At 42.5% G+C, this 19,345-nt stretch overlaps 1 protein-coding gene across 5 annotated transcripts in view; it reads right to left on the bottom strand.

The window, feature by feature from the left end:
• LOC137327105 (leucine-rich repeat-containing protein 63-like) overlaps positions 1-19,345 on the bottom strand; it is an 89,740-nt gene that overhangs the window by 24,020 nt on the left and 46,375 nt on the right. For 3 of the 5 annotated variants that reach the window (XM_067992558.1, XM_067992560.1, XM_067992559.1), the window contains 2 exons: positions 18,530-18,769; positions 11,649-12,015 (listed from right to left, as the gene is read on the bottom strand). In XM_067992558.1, coding sequence (XP_067848659.1) covers positions 11,859-12,015; positions 18,530-18,769 — 397 coding nt within the window. In that variant the 3' untranslated portion in view covers positions 11,649-11,858. Of the gene's footprint in view, positions 1-10,429; positions 10,813-11,648; positions 12,016-18,529; positions 18,770-19,345 lie in introns of those variants that run through there. The other 2 variants (XR_010964352.1, XM_067992561.1) reach the window with 2 other exon arrangements.

Genomic DNA, 19,345 nt, shown 5'->3' with positions numbered 1-19,345 from the left:
AAGGTCCCGCTCTCGCGCCGCTTTATGGTCTCTCTAAGGTCCCGCTCTCGCGCCGCTTTATGGTCTCTCTAAGGTCCCGCTCTCGCGCCGCTTTATGGTCTCTCTAAGGTCCCGCTCTCGCGCCGCTTTATGGTCTCTCTAAGGTCCCGCTCTCGCGCCGCTTTATGGCCTCTCTAAAGTCCCGCTCTTGAACCGGTTTATGGCCTTGCTCAGGTCCCGCTCTAGATCCGCCTTATGGCCTTAGTATTTGTTGGAAAAATCCAAACGGTTCGTTAATATCCTTTAGAGAAGGAAATCTACCGTTATTACCCGATCTGGCCTGTACGTGACTCCAGTCCCACTCTAAAGTGGCCGACAAGCTACTCAGTTGTATCAAAACCACTACTGTGAATAAAATCGGACAGACCACTTGGCTGCAACCTAGGTATCAAATTGGGGCACATCCAGCCCAGTCGACCCTGTAACGTCCCCCTCACTAACATCTGGGGACCGTGCCAAAGTTGGGGGAGCTGTCCCACAGACTAGTCAAGTAACAGCCTGACATAGGTATGGTTCTGTAAGTATGACTATCAGCCAATGTCCCAGACACCTCCGGTAGGACAGAGGTGGGGGAACAGTAATATACAGTTGGATAGGTGTGGCCCAGGGAGTCCTCAACATTGACTCCGGACCCCATGAAGTTTCGTGGCTTCAGGTCAAACATGGGCAAGGCAACCTCTTGCTGATTACCACCAACAGCCCTCTCTCAGCTGATGAATCAGTATTCCTTCATATTGAACATCATTTGGATACAACGCTAAGGGTAGCAAGGGCACAGAATATATTCTGGGTGGGGGACTTCAAGTGGCTTAGTAGTAACACCAGTGACCGAACTGCCTGAGTCCTGAAAGATAGCTACCAGACTGGGCTTGCGTGAGGTGGTGAGAGAAACAACGAGTGAATACTCTACCTGTCACAGTTGCCTCTGTCCATGATGCTATTGGTAGGAGAGACTACTGCACAGTCCTTGTGGAGATCAAGTCCTGTCTTCATATTGAGGACACCGTCATTTAAATGCGAGTTCTTTCATTCTTTCCATTGTGTTGTGTGGTACTGCAACTTTGCTAAGTGGAATAGATTAAGAACAGATCTAGCAGCTTAAAACTGGCCCATCTCGCGCTGAGTGCAATCATTGTAACAAAATTGTATTCCACCACACTCTCTAACCTCATAGCCAGGCATATCCCTCACTCCTCCATCACCATCAAGCCAGATGACCAACCTTGATTCAATGAGAATTGTAGAAGAGCATGCCAGGAGCAGCACTTTGTGTATGTGAAAATGAGGTGGCAACCTTGTGAAGCTACAACCAAGGACTGCAGCATGCTATAGACAGAGCTAAGTGATCCCACAACCAACGGATTAGGACAATGCTCTGCAGTCCTGCCATGTCCAGTTGGGGCACATGGCGGTGGACAATGAGGAAGAGGCTCCATGAACATCCCCATCCGCATCGCTGGTAGAGTCCAGCACATGAGTAGAAAAAAACAGGGTTGAATCGTTCGCAAACATCTTCAGCCAGCAGTGCTGAGTGGATGATCCTTCTCAGCTTCATACTAAGTTCCCCACCATCAGAGATGCCAGTCTTCAGTCAATTCAATTCACTGCATGTGACATCAGGGTACGGTAGCATAGTGGTTATGTTACTGGACTAGTAATCCAGAGTCATGAGTTCAAATCCTGCCACGGCAGCTAGGGAATTTAAATTTAATTAATTAAAAAAAAAATTCAATTAATTAAATAAAAAATCTGGAATTAAAATACTAGTATCAGTAATGGTGGCCATGAAACTACCGGATTGTCGTAAAAACCCATCTGGTTCACTAATGTCCTTTAGGGAAGGAAACCTGCCGTCCTTACCTGGTCTGGCCTATATGTGACTCCAGACCCACAGCAATGTGGTTGATTCTTAATTGCCCTCTGAAATGGCCTAGCAAGCCACTCAGTTGTAAAATCTCGCTACGAAAAGTCATAATAAGAATAAAACCGGATGGACCGCCCAGCATCGGACCACTAGGCACCGGAACTCCCTTCCTAACAGCACTGTGGGAGAACCGCCACTACACAGACTGCAGCGGTTCAAGAAGGCGGCTCACCACCACCTTCTCAAGGGTAAGAACATAAGAAATAGGAGCAGGAGTAGGCCAATCGGCCCCTCGAGCCTGCCCCGCCATTCAATAAGATCATGGCTTATCTGATCCTAACCCCAAATTTAAATTCATGTCCAATTTCCTGCCCGCTCCCCGTAAACCCTAATTCCCTTTACTTCGAGGAAACTGTCTATTTCTGTTTTAAATTTATTTAACGATGTAGCTTCCACAGCTTCCTGGGGCAGCAAATTCCACAGACATACTACCCTCTGAGTGAAGAAGTTTCTCCTCATCTCAGTTTTGAATGAGCAGCCCCTTATTCTAAGATTATGCCCCCTAGTTCTAGTTTCACCCATCCTTGGGAACATCCTTACCGCATCCACCCGATCAAGCTCCTTCACAATCTTATATGTTTCAATAAGATCGTCTCTCATTCTTCTGAACTCCAATGAGTAGAGTCCCAATCTACTCAACTTCTCCTCATATGTCCACCCCCTCATCCCCGGGATTAATCGAGTGAACCTTCTTTGTACTGCCTCGAGAGCAAGTATGTCTTTTCTTAAGTATGGAGACCAAAACTGTATGCAGTATTCCAGGTGCGGTCTCACCAATACCTTATATAACTGCAGCAATACCTCCCTGTTATTATATTCTATCCCCCTAGCAATAAAAGCCAACATTCCGTTGGCCTTCTTGATCTCCTGCTGCACCTGCATACTAACTTTTTGATTTTCTTGCACTAGGACCCCCAGATCCCTTTGTACTGCAGTACTTTCCAGTTTCTCGCCATTAAGATAATAACTTGCTCTCTGATTTTTCCTGCCAAAGTGCATAACCTCACATTTTCCAATATTGTATTGCATCTGCCAAATCTCCGCCCACTCACCCAGCCTGTCTATATCCCCTTGTAGGTTTTTTATGTCCTCCTCACTCTCTACTTTCCCTCCCATCTTTGTATCATCTGCAAACTTTGATATGTCACACTCGGTCCCCTCCTCCAAATCGTTAATATAGATTGTAAAGAGTTGGGGACCCAGCACCGACCCCTGCGGAACACCACTGGCTACTGGTGAACCATTTATCCCAACTCTCTGCTTCCTGTTAGATAACCAATCCTCCACCCATGCCAGAATATTATCCCCAATCCAGTGATTCTTTATCTTGAGCAATATTCTTTTATGTGGCACCTTGTCGAATGCCTTCTGGAAGTCTAAATACACTACGTCCAATTAGGAATGGGCAAATAAATGCCGGCCTCGCCAGCGATGCCCACATCCCATGAACGAATAAAAAAAAATACAGCAAAGGCTACGGCCCCTACACCATCCTGGCTGCAGTGTTGAAGACCTGTGCTCCGGAACTAGCCACGCCTCTAGTCAAGCTGTTCCAGTACAGTTTACAACACTGGCATCTATCTGACACTGTAGAAAATTGCCCAGGTATGTCCTGTCCATAATAAAGCAGAACAAATTCAACCCAGCCAATTAATGCCCTATTAACTTATTCTCAATCATCAGCAAAGTGTTTGAAGAAGTGGTCAACGGTGCTATCAAGCAGTACTTCCTCACCAATAACCTGCTCACCGATGTCCAGTTTGGGTTCTGCCAGGATCATTGGGTTCCAGGCCTCATTACAGCCATGTCCAAACATGGACATAAGAGCTGAATTTCAGAGATGATGTGAGAATGCCTGCTCTTGACATCAAAGTAGCATTCGACCAAGTGTGGCACCAAGGAGTCCTAGTGCAACTGAAGTCAATGGGGATCAGCAGGAAAACTCTCCAGTGGCTGGAGTTATACCTGGCACAAAGGAAGATGTTCATGGTTGGTGGAGGTCAATCATCTCAGCCCCAGGATATTGCTGCAGGAGTTCATCAGGGAAGTGTCCTCAACTCAACTATTCATCTGTTTCATCAATGACCTTCTCTCCATCATAAAATCAGAAGTGGGGCTGTTAGCTGATGATTGTACAGTATTCAGCTCCATTCACAATTCCTCAGATAATAAAGCAGCAATGCCCACATGCAGCAAGATCTAGACACCATCCAGGCTTGGGCTGCTAAGTGGCAAGTAAAATTCGCACCACACAAGTGCCAGGCAATGACCAACAAGTGAAAGCCTAACCACCTCCCTTTAACATTCAATGGCATTATGATCACCAAATCCCCCACCATCAACAACCTGGGGGTCACCAGTGACTGGAAACTGAACTGGTACAGCCACATAAATGCCATATCTACTAGAGCAGGTCAGAAACTGGGTATTCTGAGGCAAGTGGCTCACCTCTTGACTCCTCAAAGCCTCTCCACCACCGACAAGGCACAAGTCAGGAGTGTGATGGAATGCTCTCCACTTGCCTGGATAGATGTAGCTGCAATAACAATCAAGAAGCTCGACACCATCCAGGATAAATCAGTCCACTTGATTAGCAACCCATCCACCAACTTAAGCATTAACTCTCTCTACCACCTGCATTCCATGGCTATCTAAAGGATGCACTGCGGCAAGCCGCCAGGGCCTCTTCAGCAGCACCTCCCAAACCCTGATTTCCGGTACCTAGAAAGATAAGGGCATCAGGTGCATGGGAATATCATCACCTCCAACTTCCCCTCCAAGTCACACACAAGCTAACTAGGACATTTATCACTGTTCCTTTATCATCACTGGGTTAAAATCCTGGAACTCCCTAACTAATAGCATAGTTGGAGCACCTTCACCACATGGACTGAAGCGGTTCAAGAAGGCAGCTCACTAGGAATGGGCAATAAATGCCAGCTTTGCCAGCGATGCCCATATCCCGAGAATGAATTGTTAAAAATGGCCATGTCTTCATTCTTTGCTATTTCCCCAGAAGCCATCCTGTTAAGTAGCTAATTATTCCTGTGTTCCTTTAGGAAGGTAAATGTACTAAGATTCCTCCTTCAGTATTACATCAGTAACCCCTGAATGCAATTCAAGATGGTTGACTGACAAATCTATGTACAAGGAGAGATTCAGAAATCTGGAGTACCCAGTAGGGAGACATGCTCAAAGGGAATGTGGGTTGCAGATAGGGCTACAACACTGTAGCCTTGTTTCTGTGACCCATGCTCCCATCGGGGAAGGGTATCTGCTCAGGGTGGGATTCAGGAATCACTCATATAATCTCCATCTGGAGCCAGGATGAAGCTGGCAGTGACCTTCACAGCTACTGGTAAGCAGATGTGATTACAGAATCAATCAATCTGCACCTCCTAGGCTCATGATAACTTGTTCACTGAAATAAAATTATTTCTGACACAGCAACATAATTTATCCTTTATCTGGAATGGCTAATATCTCACCTTCCATCTATTTGTCCTTCTGAATCATTTTGCCCCTATAATATAATTTGTGCCAGAACAAATATTCCATTGTGTGTTGATCTTGCAAATGTAAGAAATGATTGGTACTTTGTGTGTAGACACTAACTTGACTTCAATTGGGGCGTAGTTATGTCTATACAGAATGTTGGAATTAAAAGGTGCAAAATTCTAAGTAGGCTTAAGCCCTTTAGTTATTTATATAGCTGATGGTTATCTAATAGTCCAGTAATGATTAAATCAAACAGATTATTTAATAGCGAAACTTTAATTTCCACTGTGCTGCTAAAGCACAAAAATTAACACATGGGAAGATGCTAAGTTTTCAGAAATTTCATAGCTTCTATCTTATTTCTGCATGTACTGTGTCTAATTCAAACCATGAACAATGTCACGAATGGCATCCTCCAAAGTATGCAGGGTTAAATCATAAACATTAAACAAATGTATTAAAATATCTGCTGTGTTTTTAAAATATGATAGAATTGGTTCTGTACGTCTCACAAAAATAGAGTTTACATCTACTTGTGACAGGTTTCCTGATTAACATGCATGAGTTTCCTGTTTGAATTACATAATCTCATACCATCTGTCAGCTTACTGATCTGTTCAACATGTTTTACAAAAAGCTGTGCACTGCAGTTAATTTTGTCCAGACGCAATATTGACGGACAATACTGTGACTCATTCAATCTTATCTTTTTCATTCACTTTTGCATGAAAATTTAGTTCATAAATTAGCCTAAATTAGTAAATATATTTCCATACAATATACTATATATGCTTAATGTTGCATTAATGTTTCGACACGTTCTTGTCAAAAAGTTTAATATAGTTGGCATAGACATAGCTGCCAGACTGGGCCTGCGGCAGGTGGCAATAGAACCAACACAAGGGAAAAACCTACTTGACCTCGTCCTCACCAATCTACCTGTCACAGGTGCATTTGTCCATGACAGTATCGGTCAGAGTGACCACCGCACAGTCTTTGTGGAGACAAAGTCCCGTCTTCACACTGAGGACACCGTCCATCGTGTTGTGTGGCACTACGAACGTGGTAAATGGGAAAGATGCAGAATAGATCTAGCAGCTCAAAATTGGGTACCCAAGAGTCGCTGTGGGCCATCAGCAGTAGCAGAATTGTATTCCACCACAATCTATAACCTCATGGCCTGGCCTATCCCTCACTCTACCGTTACCATCAAGCCAGGGGATCAACCCTGGTTCAATGAGGAGTGTAGAAGAGCATGCCAGGAGAAGCACCAAGTGTACCTAAAAATGGGGTGCCAACGTGGTGAAGCTACAACACAGGACGACATGCATGCTAAACAGTGGAAGCAGTATGCTATAGGCAGAGCTAAGCGATCTCACAACAAACGGATCAGATCAAAGCTCTGCAGTCCTGGCACATCCAGTCATGAATGGTGGTGGACAATTAAACAACTAACGGGAGGAGGAGGCTCCGTGAACATCCCCAATCTCAATGATGGCAGAGCCCAGCACGTAAGTGCAAAAGACAAGGCTGAAGCGTTTGCAACCATCTTCAGCCAGAATTGCCGAGTGGATCATCCATCTTGGCCTCCTCCCAAGATCCCCACCATCACAGAAGCCAGTCTTCAGCCAATTCCATTCACTCCACGTGATATCAAGAAACAGCTGAGTGCACCAGATACAGCAAAGGCTATGGGCCCCGACAACATCCCGGCTGTAGTGCTGTAGACTTGTGCTCCAGAACTAGCTGCGCCTCTAGCCAAGTTGTTCCAGAACAGCTACAACACTGGCATCTACCCGACAAAGTGGAAAATTTCCCAGGTATGTCTTGTCCACAAAAAGCAGGACAAATCTAACCCAGTCAATTATCGCCCCATCATTTCACTCTTAATCATCAGCAAAGTGATGGAAGGTGTCGTCGACAGTGCTATCAAACGGCATTTACTCACCAATAGTCTGCTCACCGATGCTCAGTTGGGTTTCACAAGGACCACTCAGCTCCAGACCTCATTACAGCCTTGGTCCAAACATGGACATAAGAGCTGAATTCCAGAGGTGAGGTGAGAGTTTCTGCCTTTGACATCAAGGCAGCATTTGACCGAGTGTGGCACCAAGGAGCCCTAGTAAAATTGAAGTCAATGGGAATCAGGAGGAAAACTCTCCAGTGGCTGGAGTCATACCTAGCACAAAGGAAAATGGTAGTGGTTGTTGGAAGCCAATCATCTCAGCCCCAGGACATCGCTGCAGGAGTTCCTCAGGGCAGTGCTGTTTCATCAATGACCTTCCCTCCATCATAAGGTCAGAAGTGGGGATATTCACTGATGATTGCACAGTGTTCAGTTCCATTTGCAACCCCTCAGATATGCAGCAAGAGCTGGACAACTTCCAGGCTTGGGCTGATAAAAGGCAACTAACATTTGCGCCAGACATGTGCCAGGCAATGACCATCTCTGACAAGAGAGAGTCTAACCACCTCCCCATGACATTTAACGGCATTACCATCGCCGAATCCACCACCATCAACATCCTGGGGGGGGTCACAAGTGACCAGAAATTTAACTGGACCAGCCACATAAATACTGTGGCTACAAAAGCAGGTCAGAAGCTGGGTATTCTGTGGCGAGAGACTCACCTCCTGACTCCCCAAAGCCTTTCCACCATCTACAAGGCATAAGTCTGGATTGTGATGGAATACTCTCCACTTTCCTGGATGAGTGCAGCTGCAACAACACTCAAGAAGCTGGACACCATCCAGGACAAAGCAGCCCGCTTGATTGGCACCCCATTCACCACCTTAAACATTCACTCCCTCCATCACTGGCGCACTGTGGCTGCAGTGTGTACCATCTACAGGATGCACTGCAGCAACTCGCCAAAGCTTCTTCGACAGCAGCTCCCAAACCCGCGACCTCTACCACCTAGAAGGACAAAGGCAGCAGGTGCATGGGAATGCCACCATCTGCACGTTCCTCTCCACACACCACCCTGACTTGGAAATATATCGCTGCTCCTTCATCGTCGCTGGGTCAAAATCCTGGAACTCTCTACCTAACAGCACTGTGGGAGTAGCTTCACCGCATGGATTGCAGTGGTTCAAGAAGGCAGCTCATCACCACCTTCTCAAGGGCAATTAGGGACAGGCAATAAATGCAGGCCTTGCCAGTGACGCCCACATCCCATGAATGAATTTAAAAAAACTTTCTTCCCTTCCTGGAATGTTCTGGTTTATGAATGTTATTTGCTGAATGATTGAGATCTTGGTGACAAACTGACAAAAAAAGTTTAATATTGGGATACAGAGTATTAGGAGCACACTGAAACTCAGGTTTTAATATATGACCAACTGTTAAATTTCCTCCCCCAGTTCAACTTTCAGGAGAAATATATCAATGTTAAATCTAGTAACTGATTGGTGCCAGATCAGTCACGCGGGGGCAATTGATTGACAGGAAGGAGAGTGGCGGGACCAGGATAATGGACAAACGTGGCAGCAGTATGGTAATGGAAAATACAGGTCATGAGGGAAAAAATGTTAGGGGAAAATGGAGGGTGTGAGGAAAACACAGGGAATGTGAGGGTAAAAAGATATGGAACAGTGGAAGGAGCTCAGGAAATGGCTTAACCAGACTTGCTTTGATTTATAAATTACGTTGTAATTTATCTCACTGAAATCTTTGTATTCTACAAAACAAAAGGACTGAAATATTTTATTCGGCCCTTGCTGATAGTGAGATACTCAACTAAGGTAAATGCAATAACATTTACAAAAAGTAATCAAGATGTTGTGTGATCAAACCTCCAAGAATACGTCCAGCCAGTGTTATTATAATGCACAATATATTCTGCTAAATTGGAACTGTGTCCCTTTAAAGCTACAAAGTCTAATTGTTGTTAAGTAAACCAAGCTCAGAGCAATCACTGTTTAATTGTTGGATAACAAATAAAACTGTTGGACTATAACCTGGTGTTGTAAGATTCTTTACATTTGTCAACCCCAGTCCATCACCGGCATCTCCACATCAATATTGTTGGATGGTCAGGGAGCTTTGCAGATTGGAATGCGCTTATCAGCTGCATCACAAAAGCACCCAACATCTTAAGATCGTTTTGCATCTGTAATGAAGTGTGATGACAATGTGATGATGAGTGTGATGTTTGTACTCGCTAGATGTAGCATTTGAATGTAGTAGCAGCAGATCTCTCATGGCATTGCTGACTTTGAATCAGGCTATGCCTTTGCTTGGGGCTATGGATATAGGGAAGGAGTGCACATCTTCACTTTAAAAAAGTTAGAAAAAGATACCCAAGACCTGACCAGAGACTGTGAAGCAAGTGTTTTTTGATTGATTCCTGGAAAATAAATAATTTATTTCCTGTACCCACTCCAGCTGCATAAATCTTTTTGGATAACAAAATCTTTTTGGATAACAAAATCACTTTTTTTCAAATTCTCATTATAAACAAAATAAACTATACATACTCTAATCACCTCTCTGTGTCTTCGAACCAACCTTTTGCTGAATAAAACACTTGATAAAGTTTTACAGGAAAATTATCAAAAAAACTTCTAAAATTCATCTTTCAGATTGTATTATAGTAAGTACAGCCATTCGGCCCATCGTGCCTGTATCGGCTCTTTGAAAGAGCTATCCAATTAGTCCCATTCCCTTGCTCTTTCCACATAGCCCTGCAAATTTTTTCCCTTCAAGTATTGATCTAATTCGCTTTTGTTGGCAAATGGCAATACCGTTGAGGTACTTGAAACAGCCACATGTAAATTGAAGCAGAGTTGAGCAGGCTCTTTGATGCTGACAGCATTGTGTGGATAAAAAGCTGATGTCAGAAGTGGGATGTTCAATTCATTTGGAAAAACAAACCTCATAAATACTATTATCGCCTGAGGAAAATCACACTTTTGAGTTTTGCACTGAGAAAAAGTGAACAATTTATTTTTTTGGAATTGTCAGTATAAACAAAAGTAAGCACAGATGCTCTGATCACCTCCTGTCTGCCGATTTGCTCTCCTCAACAGCCTCTCTGAAGTAACAAAATAAGTACTTGTAAATAGCTTTTGCTCAAACTTTATTGCAAGAACCTCCTAAAATTCATGCTTGAGTTTGTTTTGAAATAATTTTCAAAAATAAATACATAAATACTGCTACAGCCGAGGAAATTCATGCTTCCAGTGGCGCGACGAGAATCATAATGATGCATGCTGGGAGGTTCTCTACACACTGCACCATCAGACTGCGAGTACCTGGAAATTGTCATTAATTCCCTTCACCTGACAGATTGATAGCTCTTGGATGAATATCAACTCCAATCCTCGGCTTTCAAGTGAGGTTCAGGTCTCTGAGCAAAAATGTTAATAAAAGACATAAGACAATTTTGGAGGTAAGGTCAATTGGGTGGTGAAATATGTAATTTTTAATGTAATGTTAGAAACCTTCATTTCAGCTCTGGATATTTGAGCTTGTGAGAATGAAAACTGGCTTTACAAATGTTTTTGAAATTATTTTCAGTTTCTGATTTTTATTTTCCTCATTACTTCTAGTTTCAGAGCTCTGAGTTGTTGCTGTTTTACAATTATGAAATTTGAATCACACCAGAGCAAGATTCCTGAATTGTGGCCGAAAGCGTACATTATTGTACCATTTTTAGTTTGTTATAGATGGACTATTATTAGAAGCATCCCTCGCCATATGATTTATGAATAGTGTGAAAAGTTGGGGAGTCAAAGCCAGCTCTTGCACAACAACGCCATTAGTGAAAACCCCACAGCCAGAGTGCCCCCTCCCCTCCTCATTTAACATCACTTGCTTTCTACTGCTAAATCAATTTTCAATCTGCATCGTTAGTGTTAAGGACTAGACACTGGAGCAATGTTCACTGTAGAAATGGGCTAGAGAATGGAATTTCCTTTAATGCTTTTCCGTGCTAAATGTTTTGTGTATAGTTGATACAACAAGCAGCTGCACAAATATTTTGAAGATTACCAGTTTGAAGGAGATAATAATCGAGTATTTTTGTTTCTATAGTCAAGATTATGTACTTTCACATTTTAAAAACCTCTGTATGCAGCTAAGCCACAAAAAATAACTTTTCATGAGTAGGCAGCAACTCAAATCAGATCAACACTTTTAAACAGTGTGTTGCTGCATTTAAATAATTACATATATTATTGAATTAACTTAGTAACAAATGTGCACAGGAAATTCTTTAATGACTGCTTAAAGTACAAGCATGAATGACATTTTCAATAGTTGAAATCATAAGTGCTTACCAGGATTATCCTTTCATAAAGGCTGGTACATTAGATGAAACATGCTGCACAGCAACACTGGGTCCTTATTAATTTCCTTATTCAGTAGGACAATGCTCAGTGACCACAGATGTGCTCAGTGAGTCTTGGACATGAACCACTTATAGCAAAATGGTGAGCAGGCATGAAACAGGAATGGGAGGCTTTCAATATTAAAGATCCTCCTACATGGCCGGATTAGACGGAGTCCTGGACCATACAAAGGTCCTTTGCAGCAGTCACACGTGGTAGCACTAATACACAAAATTTTAAAAAATCAAATTAGAATAAAATAAAATACAAATGTAATTTGGTACAAAGATATGAGTTTTGCTTTCACTTGTGTATGCCACTATCGCGAAAAATGATGGGAAATTTTTTCTCAGTTTTCTCTCTTCCTCTCAATAAATAAGATTTTTCAAACACACTTTTTTATGGAGGCAGTGCTCCTTTTTTAACTAGCGTTAGGTATATAATTCTGTACTGGACATATTCCAGTGCATGCCATGTTTTTTGATAAGTGTGTTCTTTCCATCAACCTTTCCGCGTTTAGTCCTTTCCACATTTCTGTCAAACAGTCAACTAGCTGATTGAGACACAAAGCTGGACAGCATATTGGAACTGTTTTAAATAGAAATGTGACTGATGTTCTCTACAACTATGCCCTTCAATTTTTCACCTTTTATAAACTATTGTACAAATACAATTTTAATCAAAGAAAACAGTTCCAAAAAATGACCCCAAAGATTACAAAAGAGACTGATAGCATGGTACAATATCCAGTTCAATGAGAGCAAAATATTACTGTGTGCTGCTATTCTTTTTAGTGCTACTTCTTACTTTTTGATGAATTTGGTGCTCATCAAGAAAAAGGATGCCTGTACTACAGATTGAAAATTTTCCCACGTTTTACATTCAGAATCAGCATCATGCACCCAGGTCAGGATTACCATAGATAACAGAATAACTTTTACTATACCATCTCAACAATAAGGGCAAAACTCCATACTTAGGCTTTCCACAAGTCTGTTTGTGGTCAAATGTGAAAAATTTACAAACAAGTAGGAATGCCAAAATTACATGTACACCAACCTAGAAACTAGCAAAATCTGACCAACAGCTTCCAAAAAGCTGAGGCGTCTTCAAAACACTGACAACTCAAACCTGGGGGAACCTGATGTTTTGTTACCTGCATAGGAAAAGACGTGGTGGGATGGGGTCATAAGATCTACCGCCTGGCAAAGCAAACCATTCTTCCAGCATAGCTGCCTCCACTAAGTGGAGGACATATTAGCCTGTGGTGAAACCCATGGATTCAAGTCAAGGCTGTGCTGCATTGGTGAATCAATCACAGGGGCCGCACAGGCAATTGAGGGCCAGTCAGGCAACAGAGATAGACTCTGCTGCACAATACATGGAACCATGACTGGAGTAAAGGTTCAGGGGTGCCAGTCACAGGAGTGGCAAGTCTCTCGGGCAGGTTTCCACACAGCCTGTGGACTTCTGGAGTATATTAAGAGTGTCCAAATTTTATACGTATGAAACTATTTAAATACAATCTTGGAGTGATCAGAAGCCATGGTAACATGCATAGAGGAGGGAACACAGTCTTTCCTGGCGAGCCTAAGGCCTCATATGCAAAGGACCTTCCCAAAGGGCGGCAAATATGTCATTTTTCAAGATTTTTGACTATTTGCCAATAAGGGATTTTTGGTTTAAGTTATAATGGGCACAATTTTAATATGCCGGCGGGAAGAATCCAGGGGGGAGGGGATGATTTGCGGGTGCCAAACCTGGAAGGGAAGAAGGCGGGTTCCCTAATGAGGCCAATCAAAGCCTCTTCTGGGTTTCGCGCCCAGCAGCCACCCTGATTGACAGGCTGGCTGCTGACAGGAGCTGCACATCCAAGGGTGGGGTGGGGGGAGAAAGAGAGAGAGTGAGAGAGAGACCACATCGGCAGAGGAGGGCAGACATCGGACATCGGGATCAGAGTGGGGGGGGGGGGGGTTCCAGGCAACATTATTTTTAAGGTATGTTTATTTAATTTGTTTACAATGGGAAATGTAATTTTATTTAATTTATTTAGTTTATTTTTCACTGATCCGGCCCGTACCCCCTGGTTTCACCAGGCATGAATGGGAAGCCGTGGGTAAGCCACCCAGGCACGGTTAAAATCTTTTTAACTACCCAATACACCAAAAATAAACTACTGTAAGTACTTCAATGAGGTACATTTGCTCCTTTAATTACCAATCGCTGGATTTAAGTGGGGGCGGGACTTCCTGGTGACTGCTGTACGCATGCACAGAGATTTACCTGAGTCTCATTCAAAAATGTGGGGGTTCCAGCCGGGATGTTTGCCCGCTCCCAAAAACAACGATTTTGGTTGCACCCCCCGACCCCAACCCACCCGTTTTTCTCTATTAAAATCGTGCCCAATATGTTTTCGTTATAAAGTCATGTTCAGGATCCTAATGATTAATTCCCAAAGGTTGAGCATAATTTTTCTCAATTTGGCAGAAAAAAGGTTGAAGCTACTGAAACAGAGGGTGACTGGAAATGATGATGAGCTCTCCCAAAAGGAAATGGGTTTGCCATTAAAATTCTTCTCCTTTCTGCCTCCAGTTCATGGAAGTACTTTTCTTCCCTGATTTAGTGCTCCCAACTCCCTACTGTTTTGCTCAGGGATCCAACTCTGCTGCACACTGGTTGCAGATTTTTGATCAGAAATTCTCACATTTGCCCCTCAGCCTCAGTTATTGATAAGTTTGTTATAATTTAATACAGGTAGGCTGCTTTTGTTTGACATCATTTTGGGCCACCATCTTTGTTTCCTTCAATGTGCAATAGCGTTTGAGCCATGTCAGCAGAAGCACCAGGTACATGTGGCAACTGAAACCCTTGTTAATTTCCAGTTGCAAACATGGATGCGCGGACACCCACAGTGGATCACTGACTGTAAAATATGGAAAATTAGCATGTATCACGTTTTTAAGATTTTTGACTATGTGACCTAGAAAGGTGTGGAGATGCCGGTGATGGACTGGGGTGGACAAATGTAAGGAGTCTTACAACACCAGGTTATAGTCCAACAGTTTTATTTGAAATCACAAGCTTTCGGAGGCTTCCTCCTTCGTCAGTTGAGTGAGGGATTCCATAAAGGTATAACATATATAGTCAGAGAACAATGCCTGGTGATTACAGATAATCTTTCCAACTGCCCGTTATCAAAGCAATCAAAGGAGTTGAATGGTGTTCAGACAGGGAAATATTACATACAAGACTACCGAATACACAAAAGGTCACAACACAAAGACAGAGAGAGAGAGAGAGAGACACACACACCCGAAAGGCAGCGAAAGAGATAGAATGACCAGTTGTATTAAAAACAGATTAAAAAAAAGTTATCTGTTTTTAATACAACTGGTCATTCTATCTCTTTCGCTGCCTTTCGGGTGTGTGTGTGTCTCTCTCTCTCTCTCTGTCTTTGTGTTGTGACCGTTTGTGTATTCGGTAGTCTTGTATGTAATGTTTCCCTGTCTGAACACCATTCAACTCCTTTGATAACAGGCAGTTGGAAAGATTATCTGTAATCACCAGGCATTGTTCTCTGACTATATATGCTATACCTTTATGGAATCCCTCACTCACCTGACAAAGGAGGAAGTCTCTGAAAGCTTGTGATTTCAAATAAAACTGTTGGACTATAACCTGGCGTTGTAAGACTCCTTACATTTGACCTAGAAAGGATTGACTTCTCAAAAAGTAAGATTGTATTTCAATGTGTTTTGTCTGCATAAAAATTAGGCACTTTTAATATACCAATTATTCATGGTTTTGATCTAACCACAACAGATTGGGTGGGGGGGGGGGTGTGGAGAGGAAAACAAGATGTGACTCTGTGGGTAGAAATGTCTATGTAATTTTGAGAGAGATTATAACCAGTAGGAATTTGGTGGCTACTCTCCTTCCCAGAAGTGTCTGTCTTTTGTTTGTTTAGGGAGCAGCGATCATAGCATCATAAGGTTTTGAATAGCTATGGAAAAGGTCACGGATTACTCTAAAGTAAAAATACCCAATTGGAGGAGGGCCAATTTCAATGGGATGAGAACAGATCTGGCCTGGATAAAATGGAATCAAAGATTGGCAGGCAAAACTATAATTGAGTAGTGGGCGGCCTTTAAGGAGGAGATGGTTCGGGTACAGTCTAGGTACATTCCCATGAGGGAGAAAAGTAGGGCAAATAAAGCCAGAGCTCCCTGGATGACAAAAGAGATAGAGGGTAAGATGAAACGGAAAAAAGGGGCATATGACAGATGTCAGGTTGATAACTCAAGTGAGTACCAGGCAGAATATAGAAAGTTCAGAAGGGATGTAAAAAAGGAAATAAGAGGGGCAGAGAGAGAGAAGACTGGGGCCAACATAAAAGGGAATGCAAAAGTCTTCTACAGGCATGTAAATAGTAAACGGGTAGTAAGAGGAGGGGTAGGGCCGATTAGGGACCATAAAGGAGATCTACTCATGGAGGCAGAGGGGATGGCTGAGGTACTAAATGAGTACTTTGCATCTGTCTTTACCAAGGAAGAAGATGCTGCAAGACTCTCCGTAAAGGAAGATATAGTTGAGATACTAGATGGGCTAAAAATTGATAAAGAAGAGGTACTGGAAAGGCTAGCTGTACTTAAAGTAGATAAGTCACCCGGTCCAGATTGGATGCATCCTAGGTTGCTGAGGGAAGTAAGGGTGGAAATTACAGAGGCACTGGCCATAATCTTCCAAACATCCTTAGATTATGGGGGTGGTGCCAGAGGACTGGAGAACTGCAAATGTTACACCCTTGTTCAAAAAAGGGAGTAATGATAAACCCAGCAACTAAAGGCCAGTCAGTTTAATGTCGTGGTGGGGAAACTTTTAGAAACAATAATCCAGGACAGAATTAACAGTCACTTGGACGAGTGCGGATTGATTAGGGAAAGCAAATTGTTAAAGGCAAATTGTGATATACTAACTTGATAGTTTTTTGATGAGGTAACAGAGAGGGCAGATGAAGGCAATGCAGTTGACGTGGTGTATGTGGAATTTCAAAAGGCGTTTGAAAAGTGCCGCATGTTAGGCTTGTCATCAAGATTGCGGCCCGTGAAATAAAGGGGGCAGTAGCAGCGTGGATACAGAATTGGCTAAGTAACAGGAAACATACCGTAGTGGTGAAAGTTTGTCGGACCGGAGGGAGATGTACAGTGGTGTTCCCCAGGGGTCGATGCTGGGACCACTGCTTTTCTTGATATATATTAATGACTTGGACTTGGGCATACAGGGCACAATTTCAAAATTTGCAGATGACACAAAACTTGGAAGGATAGTGAACAGTGAGGAGGATAGTGATAGACTTCAAGAGGATATAGACAGGCTGGTGGCAGATGAAATTTGACGTAGAAAAATGCAAAGTGATACATTTCAGGAGGAAGAACAAGGCGAGGCAATGTAAACTAGAGGGCACAATTCTAAAAGGGGTAAAGGAACAGAGAGATCTGGAGGTATATGTGCACAAATCGTTGAAGGTGGCAGGGCAGGTTGTGAAAGCAGTTAAAAAAGCATATGGGATCCTGGGCTTTATAAAAAGAGGCATCGACTACAAAAGTAAGGAAGTTAAGTTGAACCTTTATAAAACACTGGTTCAGCCACAACTGGAGTATTGTGTCCAGTTCTGGGCACCGCACTTTAGGAAAGATGTGAAGGCCTTAGAGAGGGTACAGAAGAGATTTACTGGAATGATTCCAGGGATGAGGGACTTTAGTTACATAGATAGACTGGAGAAGCTGGGGTTGTTCTCCTTGGAACAGAGAAGGTTGCGAGGAGATTTGATAGAAGTATTCAAAATCATGAAGGGTCTAGACAGAGTAGATAGAGAGAAATTGTTCCCATTGGCGGAAGGGTCAAGAACCAGAGGACATAGATTTAAGGTGATTGGCAAAAGAATCAAAGGTGGTATGAGGAAAAACTTTTTTACACAGCGAGTGGTTAGGATCTGGGATGCACTGCCCGAGGAGGTGTTGGAGGCAGATTCAATCATGGCCTTCAAAAGAGAACTGGTTAAGTACTTGAAAGGAAAAATTTGCAGGGCTACGGGGATACGGCAGGGGAGTGGGACTAGCTGCATTGCTCTTGCATAGAGCCAGCGCGTACTCGATGGGCCGAATGGCCTCCTTCCGCGCTGTAACCTATGATTCTAAAGATCCTCATAGAAAGCCATTCAAAGAAACATAACTGATTGGTTTGTATGGTTAACTCTTTCATGAACTTGGTGAAAGCTGCTGTGTTATTTGGATTGACTTCAATGACACGCTGTTATTGCTTGCTGCTGTAAATGACTTTCTGTGAATAAAGCTGTTTGGTAGTTTAGTCTGTTATGAAAGTGTCTGGTGTAACTGATATTAATCATTTTCTGAAGTGACATGGACATGGAGTAGAAATCCTACATGTAATCAAGAGATAACAAATGGGTTTGTCATTTGCTGAGGAAATGCTGTCCTAAATTACTCTGCACTCAATATCTAGCTTCAGTTCATAGGTTGTGTATTGGTTTGTCTACGGGAACTGACTTTTGTGTTGGGCATGAAATAAAGTAACTGGAGAAGCCTGAACTGTAACAGGCATCGTTGCCCTATAATGTATATCAGACACATTTGTGGAATATTTAGCACTAGAACTGTAGAGTGCAGGAGAAAACTAAGCCCATTATCTCAGTCTAATGTAAAGTGAGCTACTTACTTGTTCAGTATATGTTGCACCTCCTTAGGAATATTCGTGTACCACTGATTTAAGTGGTTCTTGGAGAAAGTAAGAGCAGTTAGATCAGTCAGTCGTTGTGGTTGGTTCCGAGCATTTTCTCCCCAAAACAAAGGATGCATGTAATTATTATCCACGCGTACATTCTTTAGGTGGAGTTGGAGGAGGCCACATGGCAATGAAATCAACTCATTTCCTTCAACATTTAAAAACTGAAGTGCTCTGGATAACAGAAGTTTCATCAAGAATACAATCAAATTAATGCTCTATCTTCTTGATTAGATCAATGTAAAAGTTACCAGTTAAAATGAAAACAGTATATGGAACCAATAACAGATGTGTAGATCCATTGCATTCAAATAAATAACCTGAAGTGTAATTAACTTATAAAAACACATAAAAAATGAACGTCATATTTATAAAATATGTGATCTCTACAATACAGTGAGATTTGATTGTTTAGATGCATAGGATAAGATGATTTTACTTTGTCACTGTATCTTTACTATGCAGTAATCTGTTCAGCCTTTCCGCTCAGTTATGGTATCATTCCTGTGAATCTTTTTTGCACCTTCTCCAATGCCTCTACATCCTTTTTGTAACATGGAGACCAGAACATGTACAGTACATTTCAAAAATGCTAATTATGCATTAGCTTTTTAGATTAATGGATGTAAATTGCCAGGAATTACCGGTTTATTCTGGGATTCAATTTAAACAAAACAAAAAAAAAGCTGTTATTGGATGCTTTACTTGTTACTCTAAGTGTGGTCTAACCAAGATTCTATATAAGTATAA

This window comes from Heptranchias perlo, chromosome 11, assembly GCF_035084215.1.
Source record: "Heptranchias perlo isolate sHepPer1 chromosome 11, sHepPer1.hap1, whole genome shotgun sequence".
NCBI classification, from domain to species: domain Eukaryota; kingdom Metazoa; phylum Chordata; class Chondrichthyes; order Hexanchiformes; family Hexanchidae; genus Heptranchias; species Heptranchias perlo.
Note: the sequence above shows the minus strand (reverse complement) of the source record. Positions and strands in the feature narration are given on the sequence as shown.